The sequence below is a fragment of the Myotis brandtii genome, unplaced genomic scaffold, assembly GCF_000412655.1.
Source record: "Myotis brandtii unplaced genomic scaffold, ASM41265v1 scaffold18, whole genome shotgun sequence".
Classification (NCBI taxonomy): Eukaryota; Metazoa; Chordata; class Mammalia; order Chiroptera; family Vespertilionidae; genus Myotis; species Myotis brandtii.
In genome coordinates this window covers 1,702,998-1,730,762 of record NW_005356674.1, presented here as the reverse complement: position 1 = coordinate 1,730,762, position 27,765 = coordinate 1,702,998, and the positions used below count along the sequence as shown (strand labels likewise).

At 35.8% G+C, this 27,765-nt stretch overlaps 1 protein-coding gene across 5 annotated transcripts in view; it reads left to right on the top strand.

Annotated features, from left to right (window-relative positions):
* Positions 1-27,765, top strand: part of ARMC8 (armadillo repeat containing 8) — a 79,224-nt gene that overhangs the window by 28,583 nt on the left and 22,876 nt on the right. For 3 of the 5 annotated variants that reach the window (XM_005863526.2, XM_014537488.1, XM_014537489.1), the window contains exons 3-12: positions 2,300-2,371; positions 3,989-4,131; positions 4,233-4,330; positions 8,049-8,141; positions 11,243-11,323; positions 13,117-13,192; positions 13,289-13,379; positions 15,181-15,241; positions 17,180-17,380; positions 20,650-20,745. In XM_005863526.2, the coding sequence (XP_005863588.1) occupies positions 2,300-2,371; positions 3,989-4,131; positions 4,233-4,330; positions 8,049-8,141; positions 11,243-11,323; positions 13,117-13,192; positions 13,289-13,379; positions 15,181-15,241; positions 17,180-17,380; positions 20,650-20,745 (1,012 nt within the window). The remainder of the gene's footprint in view (positions 1-2,299; positions 2,372-3,988; positions 4,132-4,232; positions 4,331-8,048; positions 8,142-11,242; positions 11,324-13,116; positions 13,193-13,288; positions 13,380-15,180; positions 15,242-17,179; positions 17,381-20,649; positions 20,746-27,765) is intronic. The other 2 variants (XM_005863527.2, XM_014537487.1) reach the window with 2 other exon arrangements.

Sequence of the window (27,765 nt, the reverse complement as noted above, 5' to 3'; positions counted from 1 at the left end):
GTTTGGCTCAGTGGATAGAGCGTCGGCCTGCGGACTGAAGGGTCCCAGGTTCGATTCCGGTCAGGGGCATGTACCTTGGTTGTGGGCACATCTCCAGTGGGAAGTGTGCAGGAGGCAGCTGATCAATGTTTCTCTCTCATCGATGTTTCTAACTCTCTATCTCTCTCCCTTCCTCTCTGTAAAAAATCAATAAAATATATTTTTAAAAAAAAAGAAAATAATTTTATGGTTGGGGGTCACCACAAAATGAGGAACTGTATTAAAGGGTCGCGGCATTAGGAAGGTTGAGAACCACTGCTCTATAGCAATGGCCTTAATGCTATCGGACCTGACTTCCCCTTATAAATATTTTGTAACATCCCCTGTACTGTGCTGAAATTAAATCCAGAATATAACCAACTCACATACATAACTAAAAATAATGCCTTCCCTCCATATACTATAAAGGAGAAATAAAAAAGAAGATAATTTCTAATGTTTCAATATGTAAATGCTTAGGTGGGACTATGTTAGAAAACTTAATACAGCAGTGTGAATGCAAGGACTACAAATGTGGGCTGATACAGGTGTATGGTATTTATGACTCCAATACCATGAGTGCCAGTGTGCTAGTGATCTGATTTTCCAAAATGAAATAACTCCTAACAAAAAGCATAATCTCCCTTTTATTTATAGGGCGGGTATAATACTGAAAATTATCTGTATTTTTAAAACTGCAAAAATATGCTTTCTATTTGTAAAACTATGACCAGAAACTTTTAGAAACCTCAAACTTTTGAAATGCCTGTAGAGGGCTGTAATGCCCTCTTTCCCTCTTTGAGAACCACTGCTATGTAGATCACTTAGTTGTTCTATATTAAGATAGGGCTACTGACCAATCAGAGTATTTTTTTTAGTATATCTTTATTGATTTCAGAGAGGAAGGGAGAGGGAAAGAGAGATAGACACATCAATGATGAGAGAGAATCATTGATTGGCTGCTTCCTGCACGTCCCCTACTGGGAATCAAGCCCACAGCCTAGGTATGTGCCCTTGACCAGAATCGAACCTGGGATCCTTCAGTCCACAGGCTGACGCTCTATCCACTGAGCCAAACCAGCTAGGGCCAGAGTATTTTTTTAAATATAACATTTTATTAGTGGTATTAGGTTTATTTTGAGCTTTTTTTTTCCTGTCCTTTGGGACCAACTACATGTTTGTGAATCAATTGGTCATCATTGACCAGTCGCCTCCCACATGCCCCAGGCATGTGCCCTTGACTGGAATCAAACCAGGGACCTTTCAATCTGCAGGCCAATGCTCTATCCACTGAGCAAAACCAGCTAGGTCCAATCAGAGTATTTTTATTAAACATTTTATTAGTGGTATTAGGTTTATTTTGAGCTTTTTTTTTCCTGTCCTTTGGGACCAACCACATGTTTGTGAATCAATTGGTCATTAATAGGAGATACTCTATCAATACAGTTTTATTCCTGGTGAAGTAAAGATATGAGTTTAGCTAGAATAAAAATTACTGATGAATATGTAAGAAATATAAAACATTTATTTTTAAATCACCTTAAAAGATAATTGGCTGCTTAAGCAAACATAGTAACAATATATTCTATTGTTTCTAATTAATTTAAGAATAAAACGTGTGACAGTAGCAGCTTAAAGAATGGATGGAGAAGTGGAAGTACATATTTTTGCAGTGCTCTTACAATACACATAAAATGAGGATAATATCCCTTGAAGACTGTTGAAACGTGCACATTATAGGTTGCAAAGCAACCACTAAAAAACAACAGAACAAAACCCAAAGAGGTACAGCTAATAAGATAATAAAGGAGATAAAATAGAATAAGAAATATTCAGTCCAAAAGAAGTCAGAAAAAAAGAGTAAAAAAGTCATTCTCCGTGAAACAAGATCAGGTATGTTCTGTGGACTGGTTGCTTTTATTTTCCCCTCCCAGATGTAAGTAAGAAGGTGATCTGTATTTCTTTATATTCAAAGGCTTGGTGGTCTTTTTTGAAGAACTCAGTATTTAGTATTGGAAGTCTTGCCAGTACTCAGGATATCTCCCACTCCCCCAGTCCACTGCTGTCCTGTTTTACAGCCCCAGGTTCACTCAGCACCTATTTCTATCCCTTCTCTTTGGCGTTCCAGGGGGGAAAGGTCAGTGCATTGACTTTGTCACTAACTTCTGTACTTGCCAACCCAAGATGTGGCATAATAAACATAAAGTGGAAGAATTGATCTTTGATTTTTATTCTATGATATTTCAACATATTGTACCCTTTTCTCTTCCCCTGAATTCAGAGACATGAAAAATGCTGTAATTGGAAACAACAAGCAGAAAGCCAACCTCATTGTTTTAGGAGCTGTCCCAAGGTATGTTTGCTATCATTCCATTATCTACTAATTCTAATGTATTTCTCATTCTCAACCATAAGACTAATATTTTTTCTGTATTGCCTATTCTATTTTTGAAAAGCCTCTTAATTTTCTAAATGAATGCCATGAGTTCTTTGAAGCATCTGTAAAAAACAAAACAAATTACAATACCAGAGAATGGGCAGTGAAGTGAATGTATGAATACTTTTTGGAAATTCGGGAAGATCATTGACTCTGCAATAAAAGATTGTTGGATAGAGAGGCAGTGTACACCAACCTGATTCATTCTTCCCGATCTACTGAGAGCCCTGGCAGTTTTTTATATGAATGGATAACAATTTCTCAGAATCTCAAAATCTGTTTTTGAATTAAAAAGAGAGAGAGACCTGGTTGGTCTTTAATTCTGTTTTTCTGTATTTAATTTCTAATTAAAAAAATTTTTTTCTAAGTTAACAGAAAGTTTGATTTCTTCTGATCTAATAAGCTTCCTTTTGGCAGATAATGACAGTTGTTTAACTTTCGATTTGCTGTTACTACTCAGAACTAAGTTTTATGTGCAGTTGCTGTAAGTTTTTCATTCAGAATTTTTAAATGTTTTGGGGTTTTTCTGTTATCTTTTGATATAGGATTAATGGTTGTATTGTTTTTATCATAACCAACTTCGAATATATACTTTAGTAACCATAAAGCACTCAGTAGCCTTTTTAGGGGATTAGTGTCCAGTATATAAATATGATTTAGGGCATGGCCAGTGTTGCTCAGTGGTTGAGCATTGACCCATGAACCAAGAGGTCATCAGTCGATTCCCAGTCAGGGGGGCACATGCTCAGGTTGCAGGCTCAATCCCCAGTAGGGGGCATGCAGGACCAGTCGATTGATGATGTTTCTCTTTCATTGATGTTTCTATCTCTCTATCCTTCTTCCCTCCTCTCTCTAAAAATCAATAAAAGCATATTTTAAAAAATAAATATGCTTTAGGGAGCATGAAAGTTCTTCCTTAGAATAAGGAAGATGGTCATAAGTGGTGGATAATTAGAATTTGAAGAGTAGTTGTTTGGAAGGCTGAGCTGAAATGAAAATGGGAGGATCCCCTGATTCTCCAAATGGGAGAATTGAAGAAAGAGGGGAGCTCCCCTTACTTGAAGAGCTGCACAAGGATTCTGAATATTCCTTGTAGGCTCAACCTTTGTGATCTCTAAGCTTTAGCTCTGGTTATTCAAGGTCCATATCTAGTGTGAATGTAAGACCCAGCAGCACTTGGCATTGGTTGTCTTCATATTCTGAAGTGGCAGATAACAGGGACTGTGATGTTGCAGTTTCTACAGAGACCACTTTAGACAACTTTTACACTTATAGTTCTGATACACTCTTGAGATTATATGATTATTCTTTTGCTCAAAATGAAGAAAATCTTTTAGATTTCTTTTCCAAACACTTCTTTATTAAATTATCAGCTGATAAAACAAATGACCATTTCCTATCCTCTTTAAGCTTGTCAACAGTATTTTTAGTACGTGTGGTGTACTGGTAGTCTTTTTGTCACATTACTTTTAGCTAATCTACTTTCTTTTAAGTTTTTTAGTCTCTTCTGTTTATCAAATTCATTCTTTTTAGATTGTTGTACTTGCTTCAGCAAGAAACCTCAAGTACAGAGCTGAAAACTGAATGTGCAGTGGTATTGGGAAGTCTTGCTATGGGTACTGAAAACAATGTCAAGTCTCTATTAGATTGCCATATCATCCCTGCCTTACTGCAAGGTATGTAGGGAAGTCATATTTATACAAGTAAAAATAAGAATCAGTTTGCAGTTTTAAATATGGCTGAAAAGATGAACCTTAAATTTATTTTCTGTTAATAGGACTGTTATCTCTAGACCTGAAGTTCATTGAAGCTTGCCTTCGATGTCTGCGCACCATCTTCACCAGTCCCGTCACTCCAGAGGAGTTATTGTATACAGTGAGTTTTAGATGTTTTTAATCATCAGTTACATTCACTGTCATCATACTTCTAATCTATTTAGCATCTCAAGATTCAACTGTGTTACATTATAAAAAGGTCTCAAGAAGTACTAATTCTTGCTAATTTGCAAATGTCAAATAATCTAGGCTTTGTAAAGAAGTGAAAGATAGTCTCAGACCTTGAGGGATTTATAAGCTATTTTTTAAGACCCATTTTGATCTCTTACTACATACAAATTAAGGCAACATATTTAATGCTAAATGAGTGATAGGGAGCTCTGCTCATTCTAGGTTAAATCCAGCAGAGAAGACTATATAGAAAAGCTAGAATTTGACCTGGGTCTTAAATAATGGATAAGATTTAGAGAGTAAAGAGGCCAGTCTAGGAGAGAATATGCAGGATAGCGGGCAGGATAGTCTAATGCAGGAGGGGTATCAGTGTTAGTTTCAGTTGGAGAGGTGGAGCAGAATCAGCTTGCAAGAGACTTATTTGCCAGGCTAGAACAGAAAATTCATGTCAGAGAATCCAAAGATCTTTGGAATCATTCAGTAGTTTTCACAAACCTCAGGGATTATTAAGGGATGTTTTTATTTGTGGATTACATGGTGCTTTCTAAATGAAAATTATCCAGGCCAATAACTTTCAAATACTTCTATCCACAATCTACAGTAAGAAATATATTTTTTATTGCCACACTGCGCATATGTGCAAATTTGTGTGTGTGTGTGTGTGTGTGTGTGTGAGAGAGAGAGAGAGAGAGAAACCTGAGGTGGTCTTCACAAAACAGTTCCATAAATGTGATGCCCTCTGGTTTCTATTAATCCTTTTTCATTTAAAAAAAAATGCTGGTTGTGATTCTGAGCCAACACAAAGAATCAGAATGTCAAATCTGACACATGTGAATCAGAAATCTTGCCCAGAGTCATGCTTTACAAATATTTCAAGAACATAAGCAATCAAGAGGCAAAATAATCAGAGATGGGGGACATGTCACGTGGCTTCATAATCCATACTTCCCACATCAGACACGTGTTCCCCTGGCTGGTAATGATACATCTTATATAATAAAAGCCTAATATGCTAAGTGTCTGGTTGTCCAGTCGTCTGTTCAACCAATCAAAGAGTAATATGCTAAGGCCACTCAACCGCTTGCTATGATGTGACTGACCACCAGGGGGCAGACAGTTGACCAGTCAACCAGTCGCTATGACATGCACTGACCACCAGGGGGTAGACCCTCCGAGCAGTAGGTTAGCTTACTGTTGGGGTCCAGGCAATCTGGATGGGCTGGACATGCCCAGGAGCCCTCCCACAGTCCCTCCCCAGCTGGTCAACCTCCCACGTCCCTCCCCGGCCCCGGTCATGCACTGCTGGGGTTCCTCGGCCTGGCCTGCGCTCTCTTGCAATCTGGGACCCCTTGGGGGATGTCAGGGAGCCGGTTTTGGTCCGATCCTGCAGGCCAGGCTGAGGGACCCCACTGGTGCATGAATTCGTGCACCGGGCCTCTAGTAGTATTATAAAGGAGGTTTGTGAGTCACCTCGAACAGCAGGGAGGCTCTAAATGACACATCTCAATTGTATATGTCAGGGATTTGTGTGACATTCTTCAGGGAGCTATGCCTCATAAATCTGGAAAGTGTATACTGCAGTGGTTCTCAAACTTGAGCATGCTCAGAATTGCCTGGAGGTCTTGTTAAATACAGATTGCTGGACCTTACCTAGAGTTTCTGATTCACTGATCTCGGTGGGGCCTGAGAATTTGCATTTCTCACAAGTTTACAGGTAACTTAAGTGCTGCTGGTCCTTGGAGTACTCTTTGAGAACTACTGGTACTATAAGCAATCCCTACATTGGTAATTCTCCTCACAGCATTCCACGGGGCTCTCCTCCTAGTAAACATCAGTCTGTTTTCCTAAGGTCCTAGTGTCTTATTTACAAAGAGGTTAAACCAGTCACTAGTCTTCTTTACTCTAGGTCAGTGATTTTCAACCAGTGTGCTGCAAGAATTTTTAAAACATGCAATACCTGTTTAGTCAGGGGCACTGACCTCTTTTCCCTTAGATTGTCAGATAAAAAAATGGTAACAGCCAACACAACAATAGTCATCCGATGTGAATTAATCAAAATTATACCTATTTTATTTTATTTTATTTTATTTTGTGAGTTCGGGGGAAAACATAACATTTTTTGGTGTGCCGCAGGATTTTTAGTAGTTTATGTGTGCCATGAGATGAAAAAGGTTGAAAATCACTGCCCTAGAAGTTTCCCGTTAACCCCCAGCCCAGTCAGTAATAGAGGGAAATTGATCCTGGCCAGCTGTCTTAACTCCTTCCTCCTCATACTCTAAACTTATTTCATAACCCACTAATGAATTATAGTGCATAATTTGGAAAACTCCGATTGATGCCAACTTAACTTTCTAACATGAAAAAAATTAAGACTCAAGGACATTGCGTGACTTTCACAGTAAGAACTTGTAAATTATGAAGCATCTCAATTTTATGCCTCAGAGACAATGGAGAATCCATGAAAAGTGTTGGGTAGGATAATGACAGAGTGTAGTGCTATATGGGACAGTGAAGAGGCCAGCTGCGTAGGCAACTCGGGCACTAAACGGAAGACAGCAGTCAGATTGGAAGAGGGCAGGATGTCTAGTTTGAAGTCTCATTATCCAGTGAGCAAATTATATTAACTATTCTTTGCATGTTTACTCAACTGTAAACTGCAAATATATGACAGAATTGGCAGAAAGGGGGGCAGGTATGAAGAAATGCAGGAATGAAAAAATGAGAAAAAGGAGATTTTTGGAGAGCCCTGCAGCAAGTTGGGTGGATTCTTCTCTCTTTTGTACCATCATGTATGTTGCTAAGTGTCAATAGAGAGTATGCTATAAATGAGAAGTTGCTATTGCAAAGATTGACTTACCTAACTATAGTCATTGTGAGAGATTGCTACTGATTACTGATACTTACCATAACATCTCAGAAATCATAATTGCCAAGTTTATTTTTATACAAATTGTATTTTATACAATAACGAGATTCGTGCACTGAGGGTTGGGAGGCGTGTTCCTCAGCCCAGCCTGCGCCCTCTCGCAGTCCGGGACCCCTCGCTCCTTACTGGAAGCAGGAGAGGCTCCCACCACTGCCATCCTGCCACTGCACTCGCCAGCCATGAGCTTGGCTTCTGGCTGAACAGCACTTCCCCTGTGGGAGCACACTGATCACCAGGGGGCAGCTCCTGCATTGAGTGTCTGCCCCCTGGTGGTCAGTGCGCATCATTGCGACCGGTCATTCCATCTTTCAGTCGATTTGCATATTACGCTTTTATTATATAGGATTCCTCCTTATAAGCTATTTATTATTGTATATCTTTACCTCACATTTGGGTTTCAGAATAGATTTCTGTCAAGTCTTACTGAAATGATTTTGTTTTATTGTGAGAATATAGGCTGTTTATGGGAAAGAAATTGAGAATTTTCTGTTTTTGTATTTTATTGTCGATTGATGAACATTAAAGCCCTTCTCCTTATTCTTTGCCCAGACAGTTTTGGTGGCTATATTGCTTTTGTTTTCCAGTGTTTCTTAAGCAGATCTGATTTACTGTCATTAAGATAAGAGGCTTACATATGCACCTGCTCATGGAAATAGTTCATTAGATGTGCTCCACATGCCTAAGTTTCTTGTTGCTGTGCTCTCCTTCCCTTCAACTCCAGGATGCTACGGTGATACCACACCTCATGGCGCTGCTTAGCAAGTCCCGTTACACCCAGGAGTACATCTGTCAGATCTTCTCACACTGCTGTAAAGTAAGAACCAGAATAAATAGTCAGTGTAATGTAAAATCTTATATGCCCTAAGGAGATGTGCCTGTGTATATCCTCCCAGAGATAACCTATACATATAAGCAGACCTCTGCATATATACCCTCCCCCTCCTTTTTCTGAAATAAATGAAAGTATACCATGCATACTTTCTGCACCTTGCATTTTTCACTTAACATAATTTGAAGGCTATTCCAGATCAGTACATAAGGAGCTCCCTTATTCTTTTCTTACAAACAGTCATATAGTGTAGATGTTCAGTAATTTATTTAACTAGTCCTCTGTTGTTGGACATTTAGCTTGTTTCCCATCTTAATATTATTACAAAACAATGCTGCAACAAATACCTTGTATGTAAGATATTTTATAAGAAATGGAATTGCTGCATCAAAGAGTGTGTACATTTGTAATTTTATCATACACTGTCTTGTGTAGAGGTTGTACCATTTTTACTCCTACCAGCAGTGTGTGATCATGACTGCTTCCCTACACCTTCAGTTTCCACATTGTTGGAAATTATTTTAAGTGATCTCTTACAAGCAGAACTGAGAGGTTATTCTGCTCTTTGTTGAGAGAAATTTCTGTTACTTAAGGGACCTGAACCTAACCTGACGAGTTGAAGTGCTACTTATTTTGTTTCATAGTTTACACATTGAGTGTACTCTTTTGATAGCAATGGGTGATTATTTGAGATCTTTCATAATTTCTACACATTTGCTAACTTCTAACTAAATAATTATTTATCATTTGATGATTCTGTAAGTTTTCAGGGCAACATTACTCACCTATCATTTATAATACAAATACAAAGTAAGGAGTTTGGGGAACTATAGGAAAGATGGGAAAGAGAAGTGAACACCTACATACTAAACTAGGAAGATCACAGATCACATTTTAGAACAGTTTCCCAAATAAAAGAAAATTAAATAATTTGGTTCCATAAAAATTATCTATTGATTATAATTTAAATGTTTAAACCCCTTCCCAAATCCTAAAGGAAGTTCACAGCCCACTTAATTCTATTTAAGACATTTAGAATTTAAGATTTTTGTCAAAAATCTTTGAAGTTTTCCAGTTGGAGAAAGGTAAATATCACATGATCTCACTCATTTGTGGGATATGATGATCAACATAATTTGATGAACAGAATAGATCCAGAGACAATGTCAGGGGACGGGAGCGGGCTTGGGTTAGAGAGCAACTAAAGAACTTGTATACATGCATATTAGCATAACCAATGGACATAGATGCTGGGGCAGTGGGGGCTTGCCCAGGGTGGGAATGGCTGGGCGGGGCGGGGGCGCGGGGTGTCAATCGGGGAAAAAGGAGACATATGTACAACTTTAGGCAATAAATAAATAAATAAATAATCAATCTTTGAAGTTTCTCTTCCCAGATTGCTTTGACAGTGTGTAAGCTGACTCACAGGACCAGGGATGTCAAATAATCCCTTAACTTTTACAATATGTGGTAAAGTTACAAATACACATTTTGATTCAAGGAAAGGCTTTAAGAAAACAGTACTTTTGTTGAAATTCATTTTACTAAAAATGAGCTAACCTAACAGGGTCTAAAATCTTTCAACAATGAAATGATGTCTTGTAACTGGCCCTAGCAGGTAGAAAAGAATACTCCAGAACTCTGTGCATCATTACAAATCTTTGAGCACCTATACCCAAGTGTGCTCGAAAACACAGCATCTACTAGTTATAACTACAGTAATCCCAAAAGGGCACTGAAGATTGGACCTGGATGTATATAACTACTGCATGTCAAATTATGTTAAATTATGAGAAATTGGAATGATCCCATTCCTGAAGTTACCCAAATCACTTTTAGAATTATTCATTATAAATTTCTCACCACTTTTAGGTTTGCTTATGTGAAAGTTCTCAATGCTGTTTTAGCTGGAATCATAGTTAAAGGAATACCATTAAATCACTAGTTGTTGTGTTGGAGAGAAACTTACAGGCACCCTCATGGCATTCATGAACTGAAGACAACAGAGAAATTCATCTTAACTTGGCTTTTAGCCTGATAATGACCTTTGCCACTGTAATTAAAAGATCAAATTCAGGTGTTCTGAGATAGAACTAGACCTCAGGAAACATTATAGCATTTATAAACCCAATGACAATAGAAATAGCCTAAAATACAATATTAATCTTTCTATTGATACACTAACAATATATGTCTTTGAAAACAACTGATCTCATGATCTCTGTAATGTCATTAATTGTAAAAACCTTTCATTTTCATGTTGGTCAGTTTACATATAAAATTCATAATACAATTTTAAAATTCACAAGTTTGTATATGCTGATATCAATATCAAATAAATATACATACTTGGGGGGAGAGGAGACAGAAAAAGAGGAGAGATGACTAAAATGTTTGTGTTATAAGCTAATCATAATTATATCTTTGAAATTTTCTCTCCCTGATTTATTAAGAAGCTGAAAAAGGCTAGTAATAATATTAATTGGAGCTCTAACTTCTAAATTGTTGTCACTTCTTAAGCAGTTACTCAGATTTTTGAGACCTATCTTTTGGAGTTTAAGATCACAAGGGCTTATGTGCCTCCTACTCTGTGGCTGCTGCCTCCATAACCCTAGGTTCATGCAGGTTGATTTGGAAAGACGAGAAAGACTTGATAAGAATCAAACAATAGCTCTTCCTCTCTAGTTGGTGCAGCCACTAATTCCTTTCTTGCAGTTGTTTTTACACAATCCTATGTAGGACAGAGAAGAGGAAGAGCTTTTGTAACAAATATTGCTACAATCTTTGGGGTAAAGAATTTGAAGGATTAAAAAAGTACAATTTATCTTGTTAGTAGTGGGGAACCCTTGTGGTCAGAGAATTGCATTGTGCTTGATCTTGTCATCATTTATAAACATAACTCCATCAATAAAGATATTCCATTAGTGATCCAGCTTCCCTGCTTTTTTGGGGGGTGAGTTTATGTAAGAGAAGGGTATCTGAAAATTCTGCATTGTATTGAGTGTGGTTTTCTACATTTAAGTAAATGTTTTATTGGAATGAATCTTGCTCTTTTTAATGTATTGCTATATTCTCTCTTCTTACAGGGTCCAGATCATCAAACAATTTTATTTAACCATGGTGCAGTTCAGAATATTGCTCACCTACTAACCTCAGTATCTTACAAAGTAAGATGTTAAAAATTATGTCCAGATTTTTATACTTTATTTTGATTTCTAAAATCTTGCTCTAGAAAGAGACCCACATATTTTATTCCTTCTTTGTTAGATATTGTGATCAAGCGTAGTTTTTATCAGTAAAATATTAGGGGGCATTTTCTTACCTATAGAAGTTGCTTTAAAAAAACAACAACTACCCTTTCTATTTTGTTTTCAGGATATGGTAGTGGCATGAGTTGCTATTGATTTTCACCTGTGATCATTAACAATCTCCTCCAGTTAGATGTCCGTGCAAAAGCTGATGCCTTGAAGTATATAGGAGCAATGGCTTGCTATATCAGGAAAAACTTTGGCTTTCATATTTGAGACCTTTAGCCACAGTGACTCAAACTTTCAGTATATATCCACATATACATAACCATTTAAAATGTATTCTTTTTTCTATTTTGAGTTTAAAAGTCAAGGGTTTTCAGATTTGTTAATTGAATGTTCTTTACTGTCTTTTATATATAGGTAAGTGGCATCATGATATATTACCAAGCGTTTAGCTAAAACTTTGGACATCTCATTGCTGTTCAGTTAGCAAATTGTAGCAAATATTGGGACATTGTCCTTGTGTCACATTAGAGTTGGGTTGACCAGGAGTTTCCTGTAGAGCAGAGAAGCTGTCATTTGGTCTTCTATCCACTTGTACTTACCTCACTCTGCTCTTCTGGTCCTTAGCTCTATTGCAGCCTGCTAATATGTATGTTTTCCCTACCTCAGATGCCCAAAGTTCACTCTTGGTGAAGAGCTCACAAGGATAGTTGTACTGCCCAAGTGAGGGACATGTTTCTTCACATCTCAGCTACCTATCCTACCAGTCCCAGGTTCCACATAAGAACATCAAATATAGGCTCAGGCTTGGAAGTGAGGATTAGATATCTGGTGAAAACTGAACAGAAAGGTTTTTAAAAAAATAGCTCTTATAGGAGCTCCTGCAAATTGTAAAATATGTTGTATGTGGTTGAGAGTTTGGGCCCTTCCTTGGTATCATCCCAGACCAGTTACCCAGTTTTAAGGAATGGTGGCACAATTTATAGGTGTTTTAAAAGGTAAAGTAATTTAGTCCTTTTCAAACTTTTATTGTAACTTTGTTTCCTCTATTCCCCATTCTCACCCCATATGCAACCACAAGAGTAGAGTACTCTTTTTTCCCTCCTTTAAGTATCTGTTTTTTGTAATTTGGGAGAAGAAATGTCCCATTTAAAAGGCAGTTAGTAATTGCTTTTAAGTTCCCTTTGCCTTACCAACATTGTATTTGGTACAATGTTCTCTTAAATTTGATTAGGGATTTATCTACTTAAATTTTAGTTGCTATTTTGTTTTTGCTTTTTCATTACTTCATTAATTTTAACTTACTGCACTCCTTAGATATACAGGTTTTATTTCTATTCCCTTGAGTCCTTCCTTTAGTACTTTGGCAGATTTAAATAGTTATTTCTTCAGAAGAGTTTAGATTCTGAGACATTAAAATGCATAATTGTGCCCTAACTGGTTTGGCTCAGTGGATAGAGCGTCGGCCTGTGGACGCTCAAGGGTTCCAGGTTTGATTCCAGTCAAGGGCACATGCCCAGGTTGCTGGTTCGATCCCCAGCAGGGGGTGTGCAGGAGGCAGCTGATCAATGATTCTCTATCATTGATGTTTCTATCTCTCTCACCCTCTCCCTTCCTCTCTGAAATCAATAAAAATATATTTTTAAAAAATGCATATTTGCAAAACTGAAATAAAAATGTTGTTTGTTTGTTCATTTTTTTTACAGGTTCGAATGCAAGCACTGAAATGCTTCTCAGTTTTAGCTTTTGAAAACCCCCAGGTATCGATGACCCTGGTAAATGGTAGGCTGGAATTTTCAGTGGAACCTTCATGATTTAATTTGTAAACTTTGTAGATTTAAAGAAGTTCTCAATGCTTGTTGTTTGTTTTATTTCTAGTTTTGGTTGATGGAGAATTGTTACCACAAATTTTTGTGAAGATGCTACAGAGGGATAAGCCTATTGAGATGCAACTCACATCAGCAAAATGGTAAAAGTCAAGACAATGTGGGAAGAAAGATAGTGTTTCTCAATATCTTAGAGTATTTTGGGACAGATTGACTGGTTCAGTTTCAATCCCAGTCTTGTTTGGGGATTTTTTTAAATTTGAAAGTCATGGGGTTGTCTCACATTTTCTTAAATGGACATGGTTTTTATTCCATTTACTCAATAGCATGCAGAACAGGAACTCTCTCTCATATAACATCTAAGACTACCTACAGAAAATTACTTTATCACATTCCCTTCCTGTATTTCCGTTGAAATAATATGGAATTCGATGAGAATTAACCATCACATATTATGCTAAATATTAAAAGTATTAACCCAGGAAAATATAAAGATATAGAAATATGGATGAGAATTAAAGTTGATAACCAATGCACGATTTCAGAGAATGTGGTTTCCTCATTTTAGGAAAAACAAAACAAAAAATTCTCATAGAGATGTAACAATTTATAAGATAGTTACATAAAGTTCTTATTAGCATAACTCTTGGCTCCTATAAGCCTTCAATACATGCTGGATCTGTATCAATACATTAACAGATAGGTTGAACACCTGTTGTATAGGGTTCTATGCTCAATGAATTGTTTATTTCAGTATTTAAGAAACTCTAATATTTTGATGAGAATGACAAATTTTCAGTGAATTACTCATGAATTATGAATTGTTTATTGTTTGTTTATATTACTTGTATTTTTTGTTTGTTTGCTTTTTGTTTTAACTTCAAAACTATTTGCTTCTTTGTTGGTGAGGTAACCCTGTCATAGAACCTTTAAAAAAAAAAACAGTGGGGATAACAAGCCTTAAAATAATAACAGCTATAAGGGATTCAACCCTCTAGAACAGGGATTGGGAACCCTTTTTCTGCCACGGGCCATTTGGATATTTATAACATAATTTGCAAGCCATACAAAATTATTAACTTAAAAATTAGCCTGCTATATATGGTCAAACATTTAATTAACTCACCCCTAATGCCTTGGCACGGCCAGACCAAATGATTTCTCGGGCCTTTATACGGCCCACGGGCCAGACGTTCTCCACCCCTACTCTATAATATAAGTATTTTACTGATTTGTTTATAGCATCCCCTAAAAGCTAGAACATGGGTGTGTTTTTTCAACAGCTTACTAGAGGAATGTAATTGAAAAAGGAAATTCATTCAAGTTTCTGAAGTGCTTAATGTTCATTACCTGCTTGGGGAGTGCAAAGTAATTTTATTCTTATTCAAAATCAGATATAATTGTGAAGGTAAATAGTTTTTCAATAAAACCAAATCGTTGCCTAATTCTTAATGCCACTACTGATAACCTCTGATTAATTAATTTCTTATGGACACCCATAAGCATTAGAAGGTAAATGCTTCTCCTGTTGAAGTTGGAATACCAGCTTAACTTCATTTAAACTCAGATACTTTGTTAACTTTTTAATTTTTTTCCTTTTTATTATGGAAAATTTAAAACTAAACAGAAAAGTATAAAGATCTCTAATGTGCCCAGCACCTAGCTTCAAAATGTGTCCACCTATTAGGCCATGTATTTTTTTAAAATTTTGTAGGTAGGGTTTTGGGTTTTTTTAATATCTGGCTTATGACATTGGTATCAGTTAGTTTTCTTTGACTATTAAATTAACAGAACCTCAGATAAGGGAATGTCAAAGCCTCTCTCAAAATAAATGAGAGTAGTTGTCTTATTTTTGGCCCATAAAATATTAAAGGCAAGTAAGTAATTTTCCTTTTAAAGCTTTAAAACACAAGCAAAAACTTACTTTTTGCCATCTTATTCCAGTTTAACTTACATGTGTAGAGCTGGAGCAATTCGGACAGACGACAACTGTATTGTATTGAAGGTGAGCTAATTAATTCTCTAAAAGGCATATGAAAAGTATCCACTCATATGTGTTGAATATAAATTTTGGTATTCCTATTTGTCACTATGGTATGTGTGCATAGAATAAAATAATAGTAAACACCATGCTTTTCTTTTTGATGGGATAGAATGTAGTTTTTAAAAATTGGTTTTATATGTGTTTTGAAAGTCAAAGTGAAATAATTATTTCCTTGTCATACTTTATTTTTATGGTAATAAGGGGGATGTAGAAAGTGTAAAAATATGTAAAATTCAGGTGATAGAAAATATATTTTAACCCTTGATTTTTATTGTTTGCAATAGTTTTATAGGAAGCAGTTCATTAGATCTGCAAATAAAGACTTAAATCACTCTCATGGCAGGTAATCAAAAGGCGAAATGAGAAGGAATAAGTAAATAGCACATGAAAACAGTCATCATCATCGATGTCCAAATCAATTAGAAGTCAGAAAAACCCAGATAAGAGACTAGCCCTAAGAGTCCCAAGACCTGGAACCTGCTTTTAGCATTGCCACTACTGCCTAGCTTGGTAACCTTGGGCACACCCCTTATTCTGTTGGCACTTCAGACTCCTAATTATGAAGATGGAGGCAATAATTCCTGCTCATTTATCCCACAGGGTTATTTTAAGAATAACAATACATTAAATGTCTTATTAGCTATAAAGAACAAAGCAAGTATAAATAAATTCATTGTGTGTCATTTTATGAATGTGAGATCTCTCACTATCAGTGTTCAAAATCAACCCAAGGATAAAAAAAGATTAATGGTTGCTTTAGTCTTTGGTGAAGCAAGTCAATTAATTTAATGAGATCTGACAACCCCCTAAGAAAACAACTCTGCATAGAGTTCTAAAGGCTTCTGTGCAAGGACCTTGGTTTATTTTCTTTACTCCTCTACCCCTTCTTTTCTTCCTTCCTCATTGGTAAACTAGGTTAATAGTATCTTTCTTGGTGTAGTAGTTGTGAGAAATTCAATAATCCATGTATCTATGGTATTGATAATGTTAGTGACTGTTCAAAAGAAAATAAGAATAAGGCTTTCCTCTTGGAAGCCTAGGTAAAGATGTAATGGGGACTTAGAAAAGAGCAAAGCACAGCTGACTGGTAGTTGAGAGAGGTTTCCTATAATTGTAATATTTTTCAGTTTTTACTTCCACATTATTCTTTAAAGTGGATTCATCAGCCTTAGAAATAGTAAATACATGGGATGTTTTTATTGATAGATAACCAACCAAGACCAGTGCCAAGATTTTTGAAGGACCTCAGAAGTAAAATTGGACAGTTTAGATATTAGTCTTTTCAAGGAGCTCTTTGGAAAACCTAGGAACTATAATTAATGCATTTCACTTGCATTATAGGAGAACTAATGGAATCTGAGTAATGGTAAGATCACGGAATCTTTAAAGCTGTATCTTTTTTTTTTTTTCTCCTGTAGATATTAATCCCCAAACAAAAAATAAAAGTCATCCCAGTCATATTGCTCATTAAGGAAAAAAATAGTATACTTTTTCTAAGGCAAAATCATTCCTGGTTAAACTGTTGGAGGTCAATTAGGTAAATAAATACATACATGGTGTAGAAGCATCAGACATGCTTTATTAGGGATTCTTGAAATGTCTTTTGTAAGGTTGTACCATAAGGCTTTAGTCTTAATCGATCACAAAAGCCTGAATAGAGTTTGTATTATTGTATTTTGATTGTATGATTAGAGTTTAGTGTACCAGAATAAATGATTAATATGCACTGAATTTTATATATTTTTACATTAAAAAACTCTTATTCTCTGTGAGTCTTCATTGAAAATTTCATCGCAAGCACGACTCCCAATAAAAATTACTGAGTTTATTCAGTCACTATAGGATCTCCAAGCTTTTGCCTTTACCAAAAAGCAAATAATTAATGTCACTACCTTTCAGACGTTGCCATGTTTGGTTCGCATGTGCAGTAAGGAGAGATTACTGGAGGAGAGAGTTGAAGGAGCTGAGACACTCGCCTATCTGATTGAACCAGATGTCGAGCTACAGAGAATTGCCAGCATTACTGATCACCTCATTGCCATGCTTGCTGACTATTTCAAGTATCCCAGTTCTGTGAGTGCCATCACTGACATTAAAAGGGTATGTTCTCTTCCTTCAGCAGCTCTAGAGAGGGCTTCCTAAAAGTTTTACTTACGGTTCACTACTTTGAACCACTTGATAATACAGTTCAGAGCCCTTTTAAATAAAGGAATCTTTTACCTTTGGTAACATAGATGATGTTGTTTTATGAGTTTTTGAGTCCAATTTGTTTCATGTTCAGAAATTTTTTTAATATGTTTTTATTGAATTTTAGAGAGAGGAAGGGAGAGCAATAGAGAAAGAAACATCGATGAGGGAGAAATATCATTGATTGGCTGCCTCCTGCATGCCCCCTACTGGGGGATCGCGCCCACAACCTGGGCATGTGCCCTGACTAGAATCGAACTGCCATCTGTTGGTTCATGGGTTGATGTTCAACCACTGAGCCACACCAGCTGGGCAGAAATTTTTTATTAAGGAAATAATGAGGAAAGAAGAAAATTATGTCCCTAATTCCCAACTAAAACCCCCAAATAGTGGGTTCTGGTCTCTAAGCTGGTTACTGACATTCTGACAATGTTATCTCATCCTATTTGTGTTCCCAGAATCATCTCTATTGCATTGTACTCGTTCTTGAGGTCAATGTGATCTTTTCTATGTGTAACTTAGTGGCCTTATTTTACTCTCCACTACTGTCTTTCCCTTGTGCTACTTCTCCTAACTTTTGCCATCTTCTCTTTCCTTTTTGCAGTTTTATACTGTACTTGGTCTGCTAGTGACAGCTAAAGCATCATTTAACCTCTAGACTGAGACCATCAAGAACCAAATTGTGCTCACTTTTTCTCAAAATATAAGTTCCTTAGGATAGGTAGATATTCCTTTGACTTTGTTTTTCTGAGTCTATTTGTCGTGTTTACTTCTCTAAGCATAGGAGATAAATATTATGTTAGAGAAAGTTTATTTAAGAAGGTCATGGTAGAAGAAACATTGCCTCCTAATTAGTAACCCGTACTGTTTCATGAATATGACTGTGTTTTTTATACCAGTGGTCCCAATGGTAAATTTTTAAAAATTGTTTTCTTGACCTCTCTCATGCCCCCGAGTTCCAAAAAGAAAATTCATCTGGCAGCCAACTGTTCATTTGGCATTTGATACTGAAAATAAAATAAACTATTAAGGGTATATATTTTCTCTGTCTTAGGAAGGACCTAAAATGCTTTCACTGATATTTGTGTTAATGATGTATATTGCCCTCTGAGTATTAAAGTTATGTCTGCTCTTCCTTCAGTATGATTGTTTTTCCAGTGGAGGTGATGGGTTATACGGAACCATCTGCCCTGTCTGTTCTCCCTCTGGCTACTTGCTCACACTGACAGTGTCTCACTGGTACAGAGATACATGGGCAAGTCCTAGTTATGGCCTCATGGACACCCTTAGTTGACCATCCCAGCAAGGCAAATAGAACACTTTGTTGGACAGGAGAGTGAGGGAACATAGTTACAAGAACTTCTAGCCTAAGCAGGTGCAAATCATTTAACTAGTATGTAGATTATCCCTGCTATTAAGGTTTTTCCATTTTATTTTCATTACAATAAAACTAGAATAGAAATAATTTTTAAAAATTAGCTCAATGCCAAACTTGAACATTAGTTTGTTTTGTCATCTTTATTTAGTTTTTATTTTTTGTTAATCCTCATCCGAGGATGTTTCCTCCATTGGTTATTTTTTTTTTTAGAAAGAGTGGAAAGGTGGGAGGGATAGTGGAAAAAAAAAAGAGAGAGAGATATCAATATGAGAGAGACACATCGATTGGATTGTTGCCTCCTGCACATGCCTGACCATGCCAGGGGTTTCCACAACCCAGGTCCATGCCCTTTACGGGGAATCAAACTCGAAACCCTTCAGTGTGTAGGTCAACACCCTAACCACTGAGCACACCAGCCAGGGCAAGTCATCTTTATTTTGAATGATGGATTATCCAGTGGTTTTTGACCATAAAAGTCTAAGTAATTGACCATAGAGAGAAATTCTTACATGTTAACAAATGTATGATTTTTTTGTGATATATTAGTCCAACTCAGTATTCTAATATGTTATGACTAAAAAGTAGTTAAAAGTTTAAGAATAAATATTTTAGGACTTACATATCAAAGTGAGTGTTCCTCATTATATATTGGGAGATTCCTCCCATAATCCATCAGTGCCTGCTTTGATCAGAATATTTTTGGAACTACTTTTAAGAATTGCCTTCAGAACTACCCCAAATGAGTTTCAGGGTGTTTTGTTTTATTTATTATTCTAAAGGTTACCCAGCTGGATTTCCCCATCTTCACACATGACAATCATCGACAATTAACTTCAAACTCTCTTAGTTCATACATATATTAGTCAGGGTTTTGTAGCTAATGTGCCACTTAGCTCTTTAGGAAGTTTTAAAAGAGGGTCTCTGATTATTTTTGAACAACAGCTATATCATTGCATAAGAGAACATTTTGAAGGCAAATCATTTGAAGAAAGTGGTAGTCACTTGGATGAAGAAGTTATGTCTCTTAGTTATAAAATTATTTACATTATTGATATGCCTTATATATTTACTGGTTCATAGTCACTGAAACTGTCCTATTTTTATTATGGTAGTTTGGTGACAAATCAGGTGTATAGAAAATTGATAACTTAGAAGCCAGTTATGCATATGGAAAGGTAGAATTGTTTCATACCAGTAAGTAGTTTTAATAAATGTATCTAAAAAGTCTCCTGAACATAAGTCTCAGATAACGGCAATAGAAAAATAGTAATGATTACCATGGTATAACGTTCATTAAGGATTTTCACAAAAGTTTTCCCTGTTTCTAAAAGTATTTGAAATACTGAAATTAGACTAGCACTACTCTTAACGTTTGGGAAACCTGCTAAAGACATTGTTGCAGCAGCACTCAAATTATCAGCTGTATTCTGGGGCTGGCAAGGCCTGAGTGTGCCTTGTTTTGGAGGAGGGCATTTCAAAGAGCCGGTGCAAGCAAGCATTAGTGCCACTGAAGCTACAATCTAGGACTGAATTTTTAGGGATCAAAGGTTTACATATACTAGTGTCAAACATTGTGGCATTCACTTTTAGACAGAAGCAGACAGTGTGTATCCAGATAATGCTGACACAAACACACCTAGGTCTCAATCACGTGAGCAGAACCCAAAAATAATCAGGAATTCAGTGAGAGCACTCATATGTTCATAGTTGTTAAGCATTTTTTCTTCAACTCTACTCAGTGGGTTTTATTGAAAATTTAATTTGTGGGCTGACTTGGAACATATCTTTTTCTCCTCTCCCATAGCTTGATCATGACTTAAAACATGCTCACGAACTCCGCCAGGCTGCATTCAAGCTCTATGCCTCTCTTGGAGCAAATGATGAAGACATCCGGAAGAAGGTGAGTCTGGGAGAGGGGCGTCCCCCAGTCCTGACAGCCAGCAGGCAGGGAGTGACGCCAACCTGAAAGTCGTGGTGAAGAGCACTAACAGTGACTGTTTGAATATAATAAAGCAGAGTGACTAAAGGCATAATTGAAGAATGAATGGGACCCGGATTTGGGGGGTTGTTTGTTTGTTTGTTTTTAGAACATAGAGTGGCATGGCCGTGCTGGAATGACAAATAACTGGTGTGTTTTTCTGTGTCATTAATATGGATTATTGTGTTGCACATTTTTGCATGTGTTCTGATAAAAATCATTTCTAGCACTGTGAAGTTTCAGACACCTTGAAAGTCCTAACACTAGAATTGTATATGTTATTTATGAAAATACTTTCCAATGCCATTGAGAAATTTAAATCTATTGTATATTGTTCTTTGATATGTGGCTTAGTTATGTTTTGATTTTTTTGCTACTGTGCAAGTTCGATGTGAATAAAATCTTTGTGGAATGGTGATTTTATGTTTAGTGAGTGATCATGTGAATTTTCAGGTCCCAAAAAATGTATCACTGGTATAGCACCTTATGTTTTAACAGCCTAGTCCAACACTGAACTCATGTTTTTTATGAGAATAGTTTTAAGCAGAAAATAAAGTATAGTTGTAAGCTCTGACCTGGCTCCCTCCTCAAACCAAAAAACTGGATCTACCACTCAAAAAAAATAAACATAATCTAATAAATTTTACACAAGGCTTTTAGGAACATCAGTAAAGTAATCCCACATGTTCTGTCTTGACGAGCCATAGGAGAAAGAGCAAATTGGGCATTATTTACTGAACATGCACTTTACTAAGTCTTTCCATCTATATTGGTATTTGTGAGGGAAATTACAAAGTGCTGGGAATTTGTCATGATTCAGAGAAGTACTTGGGCTTGAGAGAGAGGTGTGGCATAGCCGTAGGTTTCATGAAATCAATTGAAAAGGAACCATTCTTGAATAAAATTGAAATAAGCAGTAAGATTAGATATGTAAATAGCATTGATTTAAAATCAGTGCAAAAAAGCAACTAAGCTCATTATTTTCCATGTACCTCAATTTAGTTCAACTAACAAGATTTTTTGACTTGAAGTGTTCTTAGTAAATATCTATGAAAATCCTTCTTGACACCTCGAAGCTTTCATTTGTAAACTATTACTTAAAGGTAAACATACCAATGATATGGTATTCCCTATGTCTGACAAACATAATTTTTGGATGTTGATATGCTTCATTCAGTTTAGGAAAAGGCTTTTATGGCAACTCATAGACAAAACATTTTTTAAAAATTGACATGGACTGTATAATTTATATACGTAATGATTTGTTTTTGGATGGTTATTAGGACTCATTAGAAAGAGGAGAAGTGTTTTGCCCATTCTTTTAGCTCAAGAAGGTTATGCTATGGACTGAAAGGGAGATAGATAGATGGACTATAAAGGGGGAAATAGGATGTCCATTTGTACTTCTTTGTACTTTTTTGTTAATAAACTATTGTTTTGGAATTAATGACTTAATTTGTGATATCATGTTCTAGAAATACAATATAACAGTCTGATGATCAGTCTATTAAAAGTTGTATTTATAATGTGTATAATTTCCTGGTAAGGCTAAATCCTGATAATTTCTGTAGAAAGATGACAAATAAAGAATAAGTTATCATTATTATAGTTTTTTGTGTGGTGAAGAAAAGATACTGTGATATTCTTATATAATGGGGATTATATAGAGTTTTTAGGAAGATATTTAATTTCTGGAAAAATGAAGTGTTTGAATAACTTACAGTTCATAGTAATTACTGAAGAGAGAAATTGTAAAATGGAAAATATAAGTTATATTGTGATAAAACCTACATGAAAATGGTTCTTAGGAGTGGAGAATCCTTATTTTCAGTGCATAAAAAATGACGATGACCCTTTTCCTTTGAATGCCTTTATTTCTGTTCCATTTTTTGTTGACATAATTATTTGGGTAGATTTTTATTTCTCTATGAAATATTTACCTTTTACACTTATGCCTTATTAACTTTGATTATATTTTCGTGATGTACAGTGTTAATTGTTTTATTTTTTAATGCAATATTTATGCTTGTCAAGATGGAATTTCAGTTTACTGAGTTAATGAGAGGAGATTCTTTAAAAGAAATTTCAAGGATCATAGAGCTATTTCCTCCTCTCCCCCCCCCCCCCCCAAAACACACACACACACACACACACACACACACACACACACACACACACACACACACACACACACACACACACACACACACACACACACACACACACACACACACACACACACACACACACACACACACACACACACACACACACACACACACACACACACACACACACACACACACACGTATAAAAATATGAAATGTTCAGTTGGTCTGCCTTTTAAACTGAAAATGGGAATGCAATTCAGTAAGTACAGGGGGTAAGATATATTCCATTGCCCTGTTATGATCAATTCAGGAAATGAAGCAAAATGAAAAAGAAAAAACTGAAGCTATAGGAGGTAGACAATAAGAGATATACCCAACTGCTGTAAAGGAGAAAGATACAGGCCTTCTGTCTTCGTAGAATTATTTTTCTCTCTCTCATGGCTTCTAAAGACTTCTAAAGACCTGCTGTGATTTCATTTCTTGATACCTTCTCTGTGGGCCAGACAAAATTAAGCTGAAGACTGAGATATGACCCTTAGGTCAGAGATATACCACTCCTGCTCTGGAGCAGTGTTGGTGTATTCCCATTAAAAGATATCAACTATATAACAACTCCTGGAACCTAATAAGCACCCAGTAAATAAATATTTGTTGAATGAATATAGAAATGAAAATACAGAAATCATACACAGAGTGATATTTCCTTCAGTATGCCCAGATCTCTCTGTATCCTGTGCAGAGCAAAGTTGATATTCTAATTCCCAGCATTTCATCCTTTATCACTCTGTGGCATACTTACAAATTTCCTGACTTCCTCTGGTGTCCTGTCAGAGAGTCAAGGAGTGTGAAGAGTTCTGCAGATGACAGTAGAAAACATTACCAATTGGCTGTGACATGAAAAGGGAGAAGCCTAAGAAAAGATGGACCACTGAGCTTGACCATGTGGCCTGGCCATATTCAACTTAGAATAACTCAAGAATTTGTTAGGTTAAGCAAGGGCAGAGGTAGGAATTGAGTACTCAGTGGAAGAAAGGTCCAGAGCACATTGGCAGTAACTACACAATTCACTATAATCTCTGCCATGGGGAAAGTCTAGTTTTTAATAATGGCCTTGACCACATATTAATGCTGACTAGGAAGCGTAAGTTCAGTTAATGGGACGGTAAAAAAGAAAGAAGTAAAGATACCTAACATTCTTGCAAGTGCTGGCATTTCCAGTCATAACCCCAGTCAGTGGTGAAGTCATGCAGGGGCAGCAGTGGTAAGCAGTCCTGTAATTGTGAGGCTGACTCTTTTATAACAAAGAATTGTTCTTATGAAGATCATTACTTGTTTGGTACCTGCTGATCATAAATTAGGCTGGAAATTTTAACGGCTTGTCTCTCTTCACTCTCTTTAAGGAATTAGTATAATTTATTAGTTAGAAAGTATAAGTTGAGGAAAATTAGAAATAGTAAGTATAAATTAACTCAAGGAAATGAATAAACTTAACAGGATGTTATTTTTATTTTTTATAAAAATAAAATACATTTCAAATGTTAAAAGTAGTACTTGGTGTAGCCTTTGCTCCTTTGAGGTATCTTACTAATGGAGAATTTCAGAAAGCTTTCCTCTTGGATTTTGAGTACTTACATTTAGCTGGAGATTCCTTTTGAAAAACTAGAATGTAAGCTCCATGAGGGCAGGGATTTTTTTACGTATTGTTCATCGCTGTATTCCCAGCATCTACAACACTGCCGGATGCATAGACAGCACTTAACAAATATTTGAAGAATGAATGAATGAAAAAAAATGAATGAATGGACAAATAGATGAATGAATCATATTGCAAAATTACATTATTAAGCACCCTCAATCAAATTATGTATGGGCCTCCATACATTAAGAACATTTATAATTTTATTAGCAATTCTATGAGTATGTGAAAGTGGAAATTTAAAATAGGGAAAATAAAATCTGATCATATAGTCAAGGGATTTCACTATACTTTAGCATAAGGAAAATGCAGGAAATTCTCATTTTTCAAGAGGCAGACAATCTCAAGGACATATCTTCTACTCACTTTGATATAGATCAAAGAGAACTTAATTTATGGTATGGTACTTGTTTAATTTTGAAATAATTTTTACCATTATTTTTTAGTTTTTTTTCTTTAAAATGTGTGATTTAAAAATAATGTATATTATTCACAAATGTGAATCTGGACCCATTTTTTTCCTAGGGATAAAAGCATGATTTGATTTATAGAAATTAGCCTGACTCAGAAACCAACCTATTCTGTAAAGTGTAAACATTGTCTGATGGGTCGGGGAGGAAGGAAAGCAGTGCAGTGAGATGAAGAGCCATAAGACGCAGCCTTACAACTCAGCATTTATAATAAAACCTCAGTAAGTCAGAGAACAGGAAGGAATGGCCAGTAAGAATTTGCGAGGGGCTTAAGGAATTATTTGAAAACAATTAGTATAGACATGTTGATTTCAATGGGGCTATTCTTGAATCATTTTGGAAATTAATAATTTAATGTTTTTGTCATTTTTAATGTTTTATAACTGCCTTTCATATTTTCAAGAGTTGAAAACATGAAATCTTAAGTTTTTGTTTCTTACAGGGGGAGGGGGTCATCCCTGGTTTTATATTATGTGAATAAGGTAGTCAAGAATGGGATATTTTTTTCCTTTTAAACTGAATAATTTCTTTTTAAAAGTATAGGCAGAAAAAAATAAAAATTAAAAATGAGAATTTGTCTTCTACCTTCTTTTTCCTAGCAAAGAAATTATATCTACAGGGTCATTGTGAGGATGAAGATACAATGTATTTAAAATATTTAATATGGTGCCTATAAGTGCTCAACAAATGGAAGCATATATTAGAATATCTTAAATGACTTCATTGGGAGATTAAAAATAAATATGTATTTTAAATTGTACTAGAAACACTGAACAATGTTGGGGCATAAATAAAAAAGGTTTGCAATGAAGACAGTGACTTTAATCTATAAATTTCCAGTTCTGTTAGTTAGTTATTCTTTATAGAAAAAGAAAATTTGTACTTCAGAAGCATAGAGGCTCTTTCTTTAGCTTATCTCTTATTAATTACAAGATGTCTTCTTACTCTCTTAGAATAGATTTAAATTTCTGGTTTTCAAAACTTTTTGTTTGCTTTAGCATGCCTTTCAAAGCACCAAATTAAATTTTGGATTTTTGTTTTTTAAGTTAAATAGAATATACAATATAAATCAATAATTGGTTGAATTCAGAGGTAATAGATATGTTAGGAAAAGTGTGGAGGCCAAACGTTAACTTTGGTTATCTAAGTATTACTATCCATGGTTGCCATAGATGTTATTTCTCCAAAGAGTCATTATTCATATGAAGCCCTGTCTCAAATATGCATGTTCAAAATTTGAACAGATGTAAATTCTTCTCTATATTTTAAAGTTATAAGATTTTAAAGTATATTTTTGAATGTAGGTCAATTTTTAAAAATATCTTTTTGCCATCTCAGAAACTTGCTAAGTATTTCACTTTAAACATTTTTATGATTTGTTATACGTTGATTTTATTACTAGTTAGTGTTCTGGGTAACAGTATAATTATACCATGAATTTATATTTTTAAGTATTTTACAAAGTGCAGTAATTCTAAATGGAGATTTAAAAGGCACACTGTCAAAATTTTGTATGTCTCTGCCATGAAATCAGGCAGATGCAAGGAGCGATTGCTAAGCCTTAGCCTGCAAGTTGAAACAAGCACCTTGAACATTTTGAAGGTTTTCAACGGTACCACAGAAGTAGCGCCCTTCAGGACTCGGCTCTGTTACTGAATAACAACAAATTCATTCAGAATTCAGAATCCATGGATTTAATCTGTGGTAAAATTGTTAGTTATCGTCTTAAGGCTAATCTACCAAAGAACTGTAAATGATTTCTACAGCATTCATTTATGATGGTAAGTATTTTTAAAGAGTTCATCATGACAGGACCAGGTTGTGCCACTTGCCCACGGTACTGAGACCCTTGGCCTTCTGCATACTGAGAGAAGCAAACCTGGGAGGGATAATGCTAGATACAAAACAGAGGTATTTATAAAATCAAGTAATGAATATTGATTTCAGAGTTTCATTAAGTGGAGACATAACATTGAGTATTGTACTACTAATTGTGATACTGTCGTTGCATAAACCATTGCATTACAGTTCCTGTTCGTTTTTTTAAAGTATGAAGTACAGGTTGGTTATTTTGTTAGCTGGTTACAAAGCATTAGATTCAGAAAAAATATATACAGTGGGGCCTTGACTTACGAGTTTAATTCGTTCCAAGACCGAGCTCTTTAAGGAGCTCGTTAACTCAAATTACTCTGTCAACTCAATGCAAAAAATCGGCCGAGAGACAGCTGGTATCTCAAAAAACTCATTAGTCAAGGCCCCACTGTATCTTTTCTCTCACATACTTTTTGGTACAAAATGGGTAATGAGATGCTTTAATTACATCGTTTTCTTCATCTGGCATTTATGACATACTTCCTCCTGTGTGTCCAGGAATGAAGCAGAAGACTGGTGTGTGCCTTGTAGGAGCTTACAGTACAAAATAGCTAAGGAGATGAGACGCTAAATTGCTAGATAGTAATTCCAGGGCCTCGTGTGTGTATAAGTCTTGTCTATACTAAAAGCCAGTTTTGCCATGATTGATACACCCAGATATGATTAAGATATGACTATAATTAAAATAGCCTGTATGAACTGGTCTGGAAGAGTCATCTCCTATGAAGAAGTTTATTTCAAAGTGTTACCACTTTTCTCCTTCCAAAATATTAAAATCTGTTGTTGCAGAGTT